The sequence below is a fragment of the Equus caballus genome, chromosome 22, assembly GCF_041296265.1.
Source record: "Equus caballus isolate H_3958 breed thoroughbred chromosome 22, TB-T2T, whole genome shotgun sequence".
NCBI classification, from domain to species: Eukaryota; Metazoa; Chordata; class Mammalia; order Perissodactyla; family Equidae; genus Equus; species Equus caballus.
In genome coordinates this window covers 4,818,196-4,835,254 of record NC_091705.1, presented here as the reverse complement: position 1 = coordinate 4,835,254, position 17,059 = coordinate 4,818,196, and the positions used below count along the sequence as shown (strand labels likewise).

Genomic DNA, 17,059 nt, shown 5'->3' with positions numbered 1-17,059 from the left:
TTTGGGCAGTCATACGAATTAGTCTCTGTGCGCAGAGACGTTGGTCTCCAGGGACTGGCCTGAAGCACAGTACAGTCTCACTGGTTGAAGTCAGTAATAGATGTTGAGCAAGTGTTCTGTCTGAGACGCCACAAAAGCCTCCCCCGTGAATTCCACAACGCTTGCTCCCCAGGTGCTTCCCACAAGGTGATGTTCTTTCTAAGGCACCGGATAGTATGTGATAAGTGCCGGTTACATGGGGCGGGCATGAGGTACATGGAGAAAGAAGGTGTGCTTCCTCTGAAATGAGAACCTAAGGCTTTGTGGAGGAGGTGGTGTTTGAGGTGGTGTGAAGGATGGGTAGGGGATCAGTCAGTGGGGATGTGATAGGCATTCTAGGATTATGAGTAGACATCTAGGGAGATGTTATGAGTAAAGAAGTAGAAGCAGGAAAGCCCAGTGGGTAGTTGTCCGGTTTGGCTAAAGTCTAACATTCTTGAAGAGAAGTGGTAGACAATGAGCTTGGAAAGGTACATCATGGAACTTCTTAGTACCAGCTCAAGAATTGAGATTTCCCCCCGGAATCGTGTGTGTGTGCATGTGTGTCTGTGTGTTGGGGCAGGTAAAGGAAGGGCTTGTGACCGGAGCAGTTACATCACAGGTGTGCAGCTGGAGGAAGATGAGGCTGGGGAAGGAGTTAGTGGAGCTGAGGGAATCAGCCTTGGTTCAGACGGGAGGAATTAACAAAGGGCCTGAATTGGGGGTGTCCGCTGAAGTGGAAAACACTAATGAAGGGGAAAGGATCTATCAAATGAATAATAATTCTGAATTATAGAAAAAGGTATATTTTTTTAAAGTGGTCGTGCAGCTGTCGACTGTAGGAATAACGTGGATGCTCTGCTAAGAAAAGTCATCAAGTAGTGGTGGTTCATTTTTTCAATGTAAAAACTCTTGCTCAGTTTTATAATAAGACTCCAATGTTTTCATGCATCCAGTGGCTGCTCTTAGAGTCATGTTCTCTTAAGAAAATTCATAATTGGTCTAGACATCCCCCAAGATTGTTTCTACTATTAGTTTACTTAGTAAAGGTTTTTTAAGGGGTTGGTAAACTTTTTGGTTAAAAAGACAAGAGTTCAGGCCCCCGTTTGAATCCTCACAAATTTCACTGTAATTTAGTAATGATTCCCCTGTGTTATACATTGTCATTTTTTCTTTTGGGTAAACTCTAATTCTCTTGGTCTCTAGACATGTTCTTCTAGTTGCTCAGCTTTTTGTATGAGCAGTGACTAGAGAATATACATAAAAATACATCAGGATGTATCTACCTAAGAGAGATGGGGATGGCGTTTGTGCAGGAATAAATTTTGGGGTGGGGATTGTGAATTTTCTTTGAACTATTATGCTGTGAAATACATTCTACTAAAAGCAGCAGTGAACTAAACACTTCATAGCAAGATTGTACTCTGCGAGGACTGGAGAACTGTAGAGGACCAGGGAATTCCACCACCGGGCTAAAGGCAGGTTGGGGACTTCCACTTTCCCTGTTGTAAGCCTTCCTGCAGGGGTCATGTGGAGCATGGTTGTGCAGGTTGTTACTTCCACTTCTAATACTAATAGTAACAATGAATGATGATCATTGTATACTTATCCTGTGCCAGGTGCTGCATTAAGCACTTCATATTGATCAATTCATTTAATCTTCTCAGTGATCCTGGAAGTAGATACTGTCGTTACCCTCATTTTATAGGAGGGCTCAGAGGGGTAAGTTAACTTGCCCGAGACTACACAGCTAGGCAGCGTCAAAATTAAACCCAGACCATTTGGCTTCAGCATCTATGCTATTAGCCATCCTGCTAGACTGCCTTTTAAGGTAGCAGGGGTGAATGCTCTTCACAAGTTGCGAGAAATTCCTGATCAGATAAAAACATCCTAGCCATACATGTGAAGTGTTCCAATTTATTTAGATGCTGCATTTTTATCTAACCCTAGGAGAGAGTGAAATGGTCTCCCTTGGTGCTGTAATATTCCAGCAGATCAGGTGAGCCATGAAAAGCAGAGTGCCTGTCTAAATTGCTCACATTTCCTATAAAAGGAGCATCCGTTTGAGATGGCTGTTGGGCAGAAAAAATACCTTAAAGCTCCACTGAAGAAGACTTCAAGCGAGAAGACATATGTGTGCCTGGTGTGCAGTGGCTTTAGCCGTGGGTTTGAGCTGCGTCAGGAGAGGTAGTGGAGCTGTGACTGTGCACAGCCCCGCTGCAGGAGAGTCACCAGACAGGGAAGACACCCCAGCATTGCATGGTGGGAAGAGTTCCATTCCTGAGAGGACAACCTGCAGCTCCCAGGGTCTGAGTGGCGTTTGTAAGACCAAGGCAGCTACTGTAGGGCCCAGCTCATCTCCAGTGGCTGAAGCGATCAGCGTTATGGAGGGGACGCCTGATTGAAATAAACATTGTGGCAAGGGGAAAGGAGTCATAAGATTCTCCCAAAGTGCCCATATATAAAGAGGAAATGACTTAGGTTGGAATCTCCTGGAAGCAGATCCTGAGATAAGGATTTGCGTGTAAGTAGTTTATTTAGAAGAGAGGCCCAGGAATCCCAGATAGAGCAGAAAATGACACAGCCAGTAAAGACTGTCACTGAGTGGGTTACCACGGTGAGCAGCTGGAGCGCAGTCCCATCACAGAACCTTGAGAGCCTGTGTAGAGAACGTGCCTCGGCATTTTCCCATCTTGGGCTGGGAAAGGGAGGCCTTTACCCTTCACGTCCCATCTGTCACTGACACTGTTGTTCTCGGCTCCACTTCTGGCAGCTGCACAGCAGCGAGGGAAATGCTCAGGCCAAGAGGCACAGGTGCTTGTAGGAGGACACTGTGGGCATGTACTGGGATGGTGAGGGCCCCAGGGATATGGGTCTGGTCCTGTCATACCTGCTGTAGGAAAAAACAGTAAGTGGAGGGGTGACAGGGTTGGGTTCTTACTTAAAGTTGTCTCTATAAGCCCCAGTTTCTTATCCTTACTAGCCCACAGTGCTTCCTTCACCAACAGTCTCCTTGCATCTCTGCTCAGTTATAAACAGTACATAAGAATCTCCCTAAAGTGGGTCTCTGAGTGGTTGCCCAGGTTTCTAATACTGGGCTGTTGTACCTTCATGGGGATGGTGACCCGTCAGCTCTGCCATCCTTAAAAATGTGACTTTATTTGACCTAGAGCAATGACAAGTTGCAAGGTAGTCTCTCTGTGTTCAGCTGGATGTCTTTTATCTTAATAGCTTTTTAATTCATATGTATTTCTATTCAGAAAACAATTAGAAATTAAACTGAATACGCAAATAGTTTTTCAAGTCCTGCCCCTGAAACTAGATCTGCAGACATTTTTTCAGGAGAGGGCAGTAAATGCTCTTCTCGCCAGGCTCACTAGACCACGAGCTCCCACAGGGCAGGGCCCAGGGCCCCTTCCCCTGCTACACCTAGTGAGGGACAGCAGCCTGCAGCCCTTCAAAGAGGAAGAAGAGAGATGTTCTCTTTGAGCCTGGTGTGCATCCCATTGCACACGGAGTTAGAGGGCAAATGAAGTTTGAACTCTCCACATCCTGCTTCCTTTTGGGGTGCCTTCCAGGTGGGTGGTGGGGAATGTGGCTCAGATTTACAGCTAACACTTATATTGGTCTTGCTGTGTTTCAGGTACCAAGGACTTTATATATATGCATATATAAATGTTTATAAATATACACACAAACATAAACATATACACACTCTCATTGCAACAACCTTACAAAGTAAGAATTATTTTTATATCCATTTTGCAGATTACGAAACAGAGGCCAAAGTTAAGTAACTTGTTCCCAGGTGACACAACTGGTCAGTGGAGGAGCTAGGATTCAGATCCCAGCAGACTGGTTCAGAGCCTTAATTAATAAATTTATCAACTCACTTTTCAGTTACTGGAAGAAAGGTTTCACTTAAGAAAATGGTGGGAGGGAGCCTTTCTTTAAGGGATTTAGCCTCTCTCATAGTCAAGAATGAAAGTAACAATAAAGTCTTACCTTTTGTGGAGACATTTGGCTACCCAACTGTCATTCCTTTCCCCTCCTCTATGGTGGAATTATGGGACAAGTGTATTATGTGTCAAGGCTCTTACAAGTGAGAAAGCTGCGTTCATACATATGGATGCACCTCTTGCAGTGGAGTGATGGGGAAGAGAGAAAAAGTGAACAAGAAGGGGAAGAGGAAATGTAAGTGGATTTTGCAAGAGGAAGATAAATTTTATGGGGAACAATTTCTTTTCTACTTTTCTCCCTACAAGGGATTACAGAAGCCTCCACAGGAGAACAAACATTGGTTTCTTGTTCTTTAGAAGACTTTCCAAACTTCATGTACTTATATTCTATGAAATACTATATTAGTAGAAAAAGACAGTCTTCTTCATATAGTCTGAAAAAAAAAGATTAGTGCCCAGAACTTCTTTGGAAAGGAATCTAGCAATAACTATCACAGTTGATGGCCTCATACACTTTTTACCAGCAGTCCAACTTTTGGTAATCTGTCCTCCAGAAATAGAAGCTCTAGTTAATTTAATAATGCTCATACAGTAAGAAAAAAATTAAATGTATGAGGAAGGAATGGGCAGGTGGTTAGCCCATTTTAGGAAGAAGGAGCCCGCCTATGGATGAGGTTGCTCTCTTCATTGTGGTAGGGATGAGTTGCTTCTCTCTTTCCTCAGATCTCTCAGAATTAGAAAACAGAGGTGGTGTTCTGTCTCTCTGCTGTAGTTCCGCACACGTCCTTAGTGAACAGGGAACTCTAAGAGACATAATTATATCCTGAGTCACCCTATTCGGGAATCACAGAGCATATCCAGGGCATATTAAATTGTGCTATAAAAGAAAGAGCTTTTGTCTTGATATTCTCAGATACTTGTTACGCTTCTGTTCTTCACTTGAAAACCATGACTTGACTTTGTATTGTTTTGATGAAGGCAGTTGCTTAGGCCTGGAGATATTGGGGAAAATGTTGGTGCTGGGGTGTTTGTGTTCATTTGATTTTTGAGAATCACTTACTGCTAAAATTTAGGAATGCTGACTTTCTCCTGAAGCTTCTGTCTGCTTTTCTACTCTTCCTGTTTACCCTACGTGGACTGTTTTATTTATCAGGTGCAAGCTCCATTTAGAGTCTATTTAGTAGATCTGATTTTGTCCTGGTTGTGTTTAGTAAGAAATTAGACATAGACTTCAGATTCATTATTAGGGATTTTTATTTATTTTTTCAAAAAAGCTGTGGTTCAGTAACAATTTGAGTTTAAATGATTCAGTTTTGAGAATTGTAGCATAAGAAATGGGCACTAGAGTCCTCATCTCTGGGTTTGAATCCTGTGACATAGAGCAAATTGTTCAACCTTGTTAAGTCTTGTAAGAGTAGGGATAATAATAATGGTTGTTTTGAAGAACAAAAAAGGTAATGAATATAATCTGCTTGACATCTGGTAAGTGCCTGACAAATGTTCGCTGAGCCTCTCACCACTCTCACCATCATCACCATCTTTGTTCTCCACCAGGTCAGCCATACTTTGGTCCTGGCTTCTTGCCTCTGATCTAGGATAGTGGAGAGGCTGGCTGTGGGGATGGAGAGGCTGCCTATGAATTAAAGAAATGAGAGAGAAAGCCACCTGGTGGTAACAACTCATAATAGATTGATTTTACAGTGATTTATCCTACAAAATAACTTAGAGAAAGTATGTTTGAAGCCTGAATTTAATGGGTCCATTAAAGAATTTAGATAGCTCCGACAACTATTGGAGTTAATGGCCAGAGACATCTCTTTGTGGCCTCAGTGGAGAAAATTTGATTATGTCTGTTATCTATCACAGTGGCAAAATGAAAGGAGTGAAAAATGACCTTGGTCTGCCTTAGTCGTCTCAGTGGTGTCTTAGTTGGCTCAGGCTGCCATAGCAGAATACTGCAGACTGGGTGGCTTAAACAACAGGAATTTATTTTCTCACACTTCTGGAGGCTAGAAGTCCAAAATCAAGGTGCCAGCAGGGTTGGTTTCTGGTGAGGCCTCTCTCCTTGGGTTGCAGGTGGCCGCAGTCTCTCTCTGTCTTCATATGCCCCTTTGCTCTGCTTGTGCATGGAGAGAGATCAATCTCTGGGGTGTCTTCCTCTTCTAAGGACACCAGTCCTATCAGATTAATGCTCCACCCTTATGACCTCATTTAACCTTAATTCCTCCTTAACGCTCTGTCTCCAAATACAGTCACATTGGGGATTGGGGCTTCAACAGAAGAAGAATTTGGGGGGAGCACCTACATTTCTCCTGCATTTCTGAAGGAACGTTTCGGTGGATACAGAATTCTTGTTTGACAGTCTCTTTCTTTCAGTACTTTGAATGTGTTATCCTACTGCCTGCTTGCCTCCATGGTTTCTGATAAGAAATCACCTGTTAATCTTATTGAGGATCCCTTGTATGTGAGGAGTCACTTCTCTGTTTTCACTTCAAGATTCTCTCTTTTTCTTTGGCTTTCAATAATTTGATTGTGATATATCTAGGTGAGGATCTCTGAGTTTCTCATATTTGGACTTTTTTGAGTTTCTTGGAAGTATAGGTTGATGTTTTTCATCAAATTTGGGAAGTTTTTGCCATTATTTCTTCAGAATTCTTTCTGCACCTTTTTCTTTCTCTTCGCCTTCTGGGGCTTTCATTGTGCGTATGTTGGTATGCTTGATGGTGTCCCACAGATCTCTGAATCTCTGTTCATTTTCCTTCATTCTTTTTTCTTTCTTTTCCTCAGTCTGGATAATCTCAATTGACTTATATTCAAGTTTATTGATGCTTTCTTCTGCCTGTTTATATCTGCTGCTGAACCCCTCTAGTGAATTTTTTGTTCTTGTGATTGTAATTTTCAACTGCAGAATTTCTATTTGGTTCTTTTTTTAAAAAAAAATAAAATACTTTCTGTCTCTTTACTGATAGTCTGTATTTGGACATTGTTCTCATGCTTTCCTTTAGTTCTTTAGACATGATTTCCCTTAGTTTTTTGAACATATTTTAAATAGCCAATTTAAAGCCTTTTTCCAGTAAGTCCAACATCTGGGCTTCCTCAAGGATGGTCTCTATTGACTGCTTTTTTTCCTCCTGTGTATGGGCTATATTTTCTTGTGTTTTTTTCATGTCTCATAATTTTTTGTTAAAATTTGGACATTTTAAATAATCAAATATGATAATTCTGAACATATGATTTCTCCCCCTCCCAGAGTTTATTGTTGCTGTTTATATATTTAGTGACTTTATGAACTAATTATATAAAGTCTTTATTTTTTGTCATGTGTGGTCAGTGAAGTTTCTGTTCACTTACTCGTGATCAGCTAATGATTAGACAGAAACGTTTTTTAAATGCCTAAAACCAGTAAGTCCCACAGTCTTTGCCAAGGGGCTTTGAGTGTGTGTTGGAGCACACCTTCAGTACTCATCCAGGCAGCTTACAACTCCACCTTGGCCTTTACTTAATGCTTGCACAGAGCCTCAGGGTGAGCTTGGGGTGAGAGCTTAGGCCCTTCTCAGGACTTTTGCTGAGCATGTTGAAGGCCTGGGCATGCAGATGGCCATCTAGATTTCCAGGAGTATTTTGAGCTTTTCAAAGCCCTCTATGGACATCTTGTTTACCAGCTTTTCCTTTTAAGTTTTTTTGGTTACCCTGTTGTTTACCTAGCTTTTATCTGCTGCCTTAGGCAGCCTTGATGTCAAACGATTGTCTCTGGTTGTTTTTGACAAATGCCCCCAAGGAGAAGGCTGTTTGTACTATGTGAGCTCCAAGTCAGGTCAAATAAAGACAGTCTTGTGAGTGTAGTCTTCCGGGAAACCACCAGATAAGTCAAATAATGACAGTTCTCTGGGAGTGGGGCTTTGAAGGAATGCCATCTCTTTTCTACTCCTTCCAGTAGCTGTTACACTGCTGGTTTACAGGCTGTGATTACAGGCTGTTGATTTTCAAGGTTACCACAGACCTGACGAGGGGGAAAATGAGAATAGGACAAGTTAAAATGCCATACAGTGTACTGTTTTTACCAATAGTCAGTTGTTTTTCCTGAATAAATCCTCCCAGATTGCTGCAAGCCCTTGGTTAAACTCTGGAGTTCTGAAAAGTTATTCTAAAGATGTTTTCCAGCGTTACTATTTCTTTTATGGAGCATAGAATTTTGAGAGGTCTTTATCCTACCATTTTCTCTGACATCCCTGTTCATTTGTTTTTAACTTTGAAGTTGTTTCTTTTATTTTGGACCATGGAAGAGATGGTATATTTGAAGAGAAGGAACACCTGATTCTGTTTCAGCTGTGTGTATGGCATTTTCTGTCTTAAAATTTTGGCCTCAGTTTTTCCATATGCAGAAAAGGGATGTGAATACATCTCCCCATCTATTCCGTATGGCTCTGTGAACTACATGCTGCTGTGTGGGAGTCGGCCCTATAGCCAAGTGGTTAAGTTTATGCTCTGCTTCAGTGGCCCAAGGTTTGGCAGTTTGGATCCTGGGTGCGGACCTACACACCACTCATCAGGCCATGCTGTGGCGGCATCCCACATAGAAGAATTAGAATGACCTATAACTAGGATATACAACTATGTACTGAGGCTTTGGGAAAGAAAAAAAAAAAAAGAGGAAGATTGGCAGCAGATGTTAGCTCAGGGTCGATCTTCCTCACCAAAAATAATAATTAAAAAACCAAATTAATGCTACTGTGTATGTGGAGATGCTTCAATTTCTTTGGAAGAAAAGCACTTAACTTCCTCAAGGCTTCATGATTGTTACTTCCAGTTCTGCTTCCCACTCTGTGTCCTTGATCAAGCCACTGAACCAGTTGCTTCTGTTTCTTTCTCCACCCCTCCCTTCTTCTTCTCCCCTCCCCTCTCTCTTTTTAAGGAAGAGACAATTCTCATTCTCTTGATAGACATGACGGTAAATATAAATTGCTTTAAATGTCTTTAAAGTTATTTGAAGATATTCAAGAAAAACTTGTCTGCAGTTTGACTAGAAATTATGACTATTTTGCACATACACGGTATATTTTAATGCAATCCTGAATGTGGTTATTGGAGGATTTTATATTACACATAATAGTAGAAATAGAGTTGTGAAACCTGCAGGAGTCCTTTGTATGCATCTCTCTCTCTTTCTCTCTCCTTTTTTTTGGTCAAGTACCTCCCTAGCTCCATCAAATCTGAGCTTCTCTGAGGAAAGTGGTTAGAACTCACAGCTTTTTTTTTTAATTGTGGTAAAATATGCATAACATAAAATTTACCATTTTAACCTTGTTTAAGGGTACAGCTTAGTGGCATTAAGTACATTCACCTAGTTGTGCAAGGTATGCATTTCTTTTTGAAAAATATAGATTCCATAGTTCTTTGACAATATTTGCTTTGTGAACCAACATTGCTTTTAAAATAAAATAGTATGGACTACACTGTTTTTTTGCTCATTTATTTTGTAGGAAGCCATGAGTTTTATAAACATGGTAGATGTTGATTTCAGTGAACATGCTTCCTTTACCTCATTTCATTTCTGAAAACAACCTAAACAACCTAATTGTTCAAATACACTATGTTTGACTTTCATCTCTTTTGTGCTGCAGGTTGCAATGCAGGCAGGAATTAACTCGGGGACAGCTGTGTCAAGAGGATTGTATCAACCAGCAACAATCTTTATGGGCCTCCAAATGTCAGCCATCTCAAGCATTGGAGATTTTAGTACAGAGCAGAAATCTCCCCAGCCCACAGAGAACTTTTCAATTTCTGACCCACATTCACACCAACAGACAGCCCAGAGCAGTAATGTGACAGACAGCTATGGAGTACAAACTAATAGTGACACACAGTGCTTAAATAAGTCCGACAAAATAGATGGAAAGACATCTCTTCAGATTGGTGAGGAAACGCCAGTCACAGCCGGCGTATTGTCTGAGGAGGAACAGACTCATTGCTTGGAGATAGGAAGCAACACACGTCACGGCAAGAGTAATTTATCTGAAGGCAAAAAGTCTGCTGAACTCCATTCCCTGTTACGGGAAAGATTAAGTCCAGAGAACAGAACCACTGATTTAAAGTGTGACAGTTCCAGCAGATCAGAGGGAGAAATACTGACACGGGAACATATAGAAGTCAAGGAAGGAAGTGCCAGACCGCCAGTCTCTCCGATATCAGTCTCAGAATACTGTGCATCTGAAAATAAGTGTTCTCAAGAGAAGCATTCTGCTCAGGAAGGTTTCTCAGGTTGGGTGAGAGGCTGAGATTGTTTGCTGGATTTTGTTGGTATTTGGTTTTTCTGGGTGGTAGTGGTCTTATGTAAGAACAAAGTATACTCTCTAATTTTATCTCTTTGTCAAAAAACAAAAGTACAGCTGTGGCTTTGCAGACAAGTTCCATTCTAATGAGTTCTTAAATATATACCTGGAAATATTTTTGCAAGCAAATTCTCTGATTTTTAAACCCATTGTTATATTTTAAAAATATTTTTAATGAGCTTTTAAGTACTATAGTTAGTTGTGGATTGTTTCTACGTGATTTAAACTGATGAGTAATCCTGCTCTGCGAGGTGGAGCATCTTAGCTCGCTTCTCCCTGCACTTAGTGATCAGTAATCTGTTCACATCTCCTCTTACAGGTCATCTTCCTTCCGGGGACCCAGAGTCACAGAAGCCTTTCAGAAGAGTGCAGCAGGAGCGGGAGGAGGAAAGTTTGAGCAGCAGCAGTGACCTCACAGTTTCTATAAGTGATGATGATCTGATTTTAAAGAGTCCAGAACCACAGCCAAATCCGACGGACAAGATGGAGGGAGAAGACGGAATAGAGGCCTTAAGTTTAATCTACTCTGAGCAAGAAAGAGATGCCCTATCCACCGAAAAACATAATTGTATTTTGCAAACTCTAAGCTCTCCTGATTCAAAAAGGGAATCCTCCACTAACTCACCAGCAAGACAGTAAGCCATTCAATGTTTTTTTTACTGTTCTGTTTTTAACTATAGACATTTTTAGAGATCATTCCACTGCGAATGTATTATTGAACACTCAGTCATGAATGTAAGTTCCTTAAGTCTCATAAATAATCTTTTAGAAAGGGTCTAGTTTTCTTTTTTTTATAAAATAGTTTTAAAAGTCTGAATATCATTGAAATCCTGGTGGTTGGCAGTTTATAATTATATCCAGACAATCCTTGGCTGATGCATAAGTCTTCCCCGCCCCCCCCCGTCCCCCCGCCCCCCGCAGCCTTTTAGAAAATAAATCATTTTGAAGTTGTGGTAACACAGAAGGTGACAAACAGGTAAACATACTAGGAATTCACCTTTAGAGTCTTAAGAACTTTGTCTGTAATTAATTTGCTTGATCCTAATATCCCTTGCTATAGTGTCATTTTTGTCATACGATTAAATATGAGTTAATACGTTCTTCTAAGTGTGTATTTAAGCCAGCTTTCCTTTTCTGAATGTAAATATAAGGACATTGGAGTCTCTAATGTTGAATAGGAACAACGTCAGTGTTATACATTTTGAGGGCTTATTGTAATATCCAGCTCAAGGAAGCTCAGGTATGATTTTTTTACTGTTGATTGGAGGGACTAGGTGGAATTGCATAGAAAACATGAAAACTGTTGAAAATCAATTCTGCAATGAAAAATAACTCTAATACCATCAAATCTCTTTTAGGAGTGGAAGGAACCTGAGTAAACAACCTAAGGTACATCTCGCCTTTTAAAAATGAGGAAACTAAGGCCGGGGGCGTAGGAGCGACACATAGGCCACTGGGGCAGACCCTCCATACAGCCTGCCTCCCCAACCCACATGCCACACCTAGAATTTTGTGTTACACTGTGATGCTGTCACTCTTTCCAACAGTCCCAGCAACAGTGAAAAGCCAAGTGAGCGTTCTTATATATGAGGGTGTATATTCTCTTTTAGAGCACCATTGTACCTTTTTTTTTTTTTTTTTTTTGCCTAGCTAAGTAACTTTACTTTTATTTTTTTTATTTATTTTTTTTTTATTAATGTTATGATAGATTACAACCTTGTGAGATTTCAGTTGTACATTTTTGTTAGTCATGTTGTGGGTACACCACTTCCCCCTCCGTACCCTCCCCCCACCCCCCCTTTTCCCTGGTAACCACCAATCAGATCTCCTTCTCAATATACTAATTTCCACCTATGAGTGGAGTCATATAGAGTTCGTCTTTCTCTGACTGACTTATTTCGCTTAACATAATACCCTCGAGGTCCATCCACATTGTTGTGAATGGGCCAATTTCGTCTTTTTTTATGGCTGAGTAGTATTCCATTGTGTATATATACCACATCTTCTTTATCCAATCATTAGTTTCTGGGCATGTAGGCTGGTTCCACGTCTTGGCTATTGTAAATAATGCTGCAATGAACATAGGGGTGCAACGGACTCTTGAGATATCTGATATCAGGTTCTTAGGATAGATACCCAGTAATGGGATGGCTGGGTCATAGGGTATTTCTATTTTTAACTTTTTGAGAAATCTCCATACTGTTTTCCATAGTGGCTGTACCAGTTTGCATTCCCACCAACAGTGTATGAGGGTTCCTCTTTCTCCACAACCTCTCCAACATTTGTCGTTCTTGGTTTTGGATGTTTTTGCCAATCTAACGGGGGTAAGGTGATATCTTAGTGTAGTTTTGATTTGCATTTCCCTGATGATTAGCAATGATGAACATCTTTTCATGTGTCTATTGGCCATATTCATATCTTCTTTTGAGAAATGTCTGTTCATGTCCTCTGCCCATTTTTTGATCGGGTTGTTTGTTTTTTTGTTGTTAAGTAGTGTGAGTTCTTTGTATATTATGGAGATTAACCCTTTGTCGGATAAGTGGCTTGTAAATATTTTTTCCCAATTAGTGAGCTGTTTTTTTGTTTCAATCCTGTTTTCCCTTGCCTTGAAGAAGCTCTTTAGTCTGATGAAGTCCCATTTGTTTATTCTTTCTATTGTTTCCCTCAACTGAGGAGTTACAGTGTCCGAAAAGATTCTTTTGAAACTGATGTCAAAGAGTGTACTGCCTATATTCTCTTCCAAAAGACTTATTGTCTCAGGCCTAATCTTTAGGTCTTTGATCCATTTTGAGTTTATTTTGGTGTGTGGTGAAAAAGAATGGTCAATTTTCAATCTTTTGCATGTGGCTGTCCAGTTTTCCCAGCACCATTTGTTGAAGAGACTTTCTTTTCTCCATTGTAGGCCCTCTGCTCCTTTGTCGAAGATTAGCTGTCCATAGATGTGTGGTTTTATCTCTGGGCTTTCAATTCTGTTCCATTGATCTGTGGACCTGTTTTTGTACCAGTACCATGCTGTTTTGATCACTGTAGCTTTGTAGTATGTTTTGAAATCGGGGATTGTGATTCCGCCGGCTTTGTTTTTCTTGCTCAGGATTGCTTTAGCAATTCGCGGTCTTTTGTTGCCCCATATGAATTTTAGGATTGTTTGTTCAATTTCTGTGAAGAATGTTCTTGGGATTCTGATTGGGATAGCATTGAATCTGTATATTGCTTTAGGTAGTATGGACATTTTAACTATGTTTATTCTTCCAATCCATGTGCAAGGGATGTCTTTCCATCTCTTTATGTCATCGCCTATTTCTTTCAAGAGAGTCTTGTAGTTTTCATTGTATAGATCCTTCACTTCCTTGGTTAAGTTTATCCCAAGGTATTTTATTCTTTTCGTTGCGATTGTGAATGGGATAGAGTGCTTGAGTTCTTTTTCTGTTAGTTTATTGTTAGTGTATAGAAATGCTACTGATTTATGCACGTTAATTTTATACCCTGCTACTTTGCTGTAGTTGTTGATTATTTCTAATAGTTTTTCTGTGGATTCTTTGGGGTTTTCTATGTATAAGATCATGTCGTCTGCAAACAACGAGAGTTTTACTTCTTCGTTACCTATTTGGATTCCTTTTATTTCTTTTTCCTGCCGAATTGCTCTGGCCAGCACCTCCAGAACTATGTTGAATAGGAGTGGTGAAAGTGGGCACCCTTGTCTTGTTCCTGTCCTCAGAGGGATGGCTTTCAGCTTTTGTCCATTGAGTATGATGTTGGCTGTGGGTCTATCATATATGGCCTTTATTATGTTGAGGTACTTTCCATCTATACCCATTTTACTGAGGGTTTTTATCATAAATGGGTGTTGGATCTTGTCAAATGCTTTCTCTGCATCTATTGAGATGATCATGTGGTTTTTGGTTTTCATTTTGTTAATGTAGTGTATCACGTTGATTGACTTGCGGATGTTGAACCATCCCTGTGTCCCTGGTATAAATCCCACTTGATCATGGTGTATAATCTTTTTGATGTATTGCTGTAATCGGTTTGCCAAAATTTTGTTGAGGATTTTTGCATCTATGTTCATCAGTGATATCGGCCTGTAGTTCTCCTTCTTTGTGTTGTCCTTGTCAGGTTTGGGGATCAGAGTGATGTTGGCTTCATAGAATGTGTTAGGGAGTTCTCCATCTTTCTCAATTTTCTGGAACAGTTTGAGGAGAATAGGTATTAAGTCTTCTTTGAATGTTTGGTAGAATTCTCCAGAGAAGCCGTCTGGTCCTGGACTCTTATTTTTGGGGAGGTTTTTGATTACCGTTTCTATTTCCTTACTTGTGATTGGTCTATTCAGATTCTCCATTTCTTCCTGATTCAGTTTGGGGAGATTGTAGGAGTCTAGGAATTTGTCCATTTCTTCCAGGTTGTTCAATTTGTTGGCATATAGTTTTTCATAGTATTCTCTTATGATCTCTTGTATTTCATTGGTATCTGTTGTGATTTCTCCTCTGTCATTCCTGATTTTATTAATTTGCGATTTCTCTCTTCTTTTCTTGGTGAGTCTGGCTAGGGGTTTGTCAATTTTGTTAATTCTTTCGAAGAACCAACTCTTTGTTTCATTGATCCTTTCTATTGTCTTTTTTGTTTCAATATCGTTTATTTCTGCTCTTATTTTTATTATTTCCCTCCTTCTACTGACTCTGGGCCTTGTTTGTTCTTCTTTTTCTAGTTCTGTTAGGTGTCGTTTGAGGTTGCTTACGTGAGCTTTTTCTTGTTTAGTGAGGTGAGCCTGTATTGCGATGAATTTCCCTCTTAGGACTGCTTTTGCTGCATCCCAAATGATTTGGTATGTCGTGTTCTCATTTTCATTTGTCTCCAGATAATATTTGATTTCTTCTTTAATTTCTTCAATGATCCATTGTTTGTTGAGAAGCGTGTTGTTTAGTCTCCACATTTTTGCACCTTTCTCTGCTTTTTTCTTGTAGTTGATTTCTAGTTTAATAGCGTTATGATCAGAAAAGATGCTTGATATTATTTCAACTCTCTTGTATTTATTGATGTTTGCTTTGGTTCCCAAAATATGGTCAATCCTTGAGAATGTTCCATGTGCACTTGAGAAGAATGTGTAACCTGCTGTTTTTGGATGAAGTGTTCTATATATATCTATTAAGTCCATCTGGTCTAATTTTTCATTTAATTCTATTATTTCCTTGTTGATTTTCTGTCTGGATGTTCTGTCCATTGGTGTTAATGGTGTGTTGAGGTCCCCTACTATTATTGTATTGTTGTTGATGTCTTCTTTTAGTTCTATTAAGAGTTGCTTTACAAATTTTGGTGCTCCTGTGTTGGGTGCGTATATATTTATAAGTGTTATGTCTTCTTGGTGGAGAGTCCCTTTTATCATTATATACTGTCCCTCTTTGTCTTTCTTTATCTGTTTTGCTTTGAAATCTACCTTGTCTGATATTAGTATAGCGACACCTGCTTTCTTTTGTTCATTATTAGCTTGGAGTATTGTTCTCCATCCCTTCACTCTGAGTCTGTGTTTGTCTTTGGGGCTGAGGTGTGTTTCCTGGAGGCAGCATATTGTTGGATCTTGTTCTTTGATCCATCCTGCCACTCTGTGTCTTTTGATTGGGGAGTTCAATCCGTTTACATTTAGAGTGATTATTGAGACGTGGGGGCCTACCACTACCATTTTGTGTCTTGTTTTCCGGTTTTCTTCAGTTTCCTTTGTTTCTCGTCCCATGGTTTAATCTGTTCTGATGTAGAGCTGCTACTCTCTGTTGTTGTCCTTCTACTTATCTCCTCTGCTCTTGGTTTTGTAGCCCCTTTCCTTTTTTGGATTTTTCAGGAATGAGGGTTTTCCTGAGGATTTCCTGAAGAGGAGGTTTTGTGGCAATGAACTCCCTTAATTTTTGTTTATCTGGGAAAGTTTTTATTTCTCCATCGTATTTGAAGGATATTTTCGCTGGGTAGAGAATTCTCGGCTGTAGGTTTTTGTCCTTCAGATTTTTGAATATATCATTCCACTCTCTTCTAGCCTGTAAAGTTTCTGCTGAGAAATCTGCTGATAGCCTGATGGGGGTTCCTTTGTAGGTTAGTTTCTTTTGCCTGGCTGTCCTTAATATTTTCTCCTTGTCGTTGACTTTTGCTAGCTTCACTACTATATGCCGTGGAGTTGGTCTTCTTGCATTGATAAAGTTTGGAGATCTATTGGCTTCTGTCACCTGAAGATCCATCTCCCTCACCAGATTTGGGAAGTTCTCAGCCATTATTTCTTTGAATAGGTTTTCTGCCCCTTTCTCCTTCTCTTCTCCCTCTGGTATACCTATAATCCTTACGTTGCATCTCCTAATTGTGTCTGATAATTCTCGGAGAGTTTCTTCATTTCTTTTAAGTCTTGCTTCTCTCTCCTCCTCTGCCTGCAACAATTCTATATTGCCATCTTCCAAATTGCTAATTCTTTCCTCCATATTATCGGCCCTACTGTTCAGAGCATCTAGATTTTTCTTAATCTCCTCTATTGTGTTCTTCATTTCCAGTATTTCTGTTTGGTTCTTCTTTATCGTATCAAACTCTTTTGTGACATAGCTCCTGAACTCGTTGAGTTGTCGGTCAGAATTCTCTCTTAACTCAGTGAGTATTTTAATGATGGCTGTTTTGAAGTCATCATCATTTAGGTTATATATCTCATTTTCTTTGGGATTGTTTTCTGTGTATTTGTTACTTTCTTTCTGTTCTGGAGATTTAATGTATTTTTTCATATTGCTTGATGAT

At 40.1% G+C, this 17,059-nt stretch overlaps 1 protein-coding gene across 3 annotated transcripts in view; it reads left to right on the top strand.

Moving 5' to 3' along the window:
• KIZ (kizuna centrosomal protein) overlaps window positions 1–17,059 on the top strand; it is a 127,928-nt gene that overhangs the window by 21,546 nt on the left and 89,323 nt on the right. For all 3 annotated transcript variants that reach the window (XM_005604442.4, XM_070247289.1, XM_070247290.1), the window contains 2 exons: window positions 9,599–10,235; window positions 10,626–10,941. In XM_005604442.4, coding sequence (XP_005604499.3) covers window positions 9,599–10,235; window positions 10,626–10,941 — 953 coding nt within the window. The remainder of the gene's footprint in view (window positions 1–9,598; window positions 10,236–10,625; window positions 10,942–17,059) is intronic.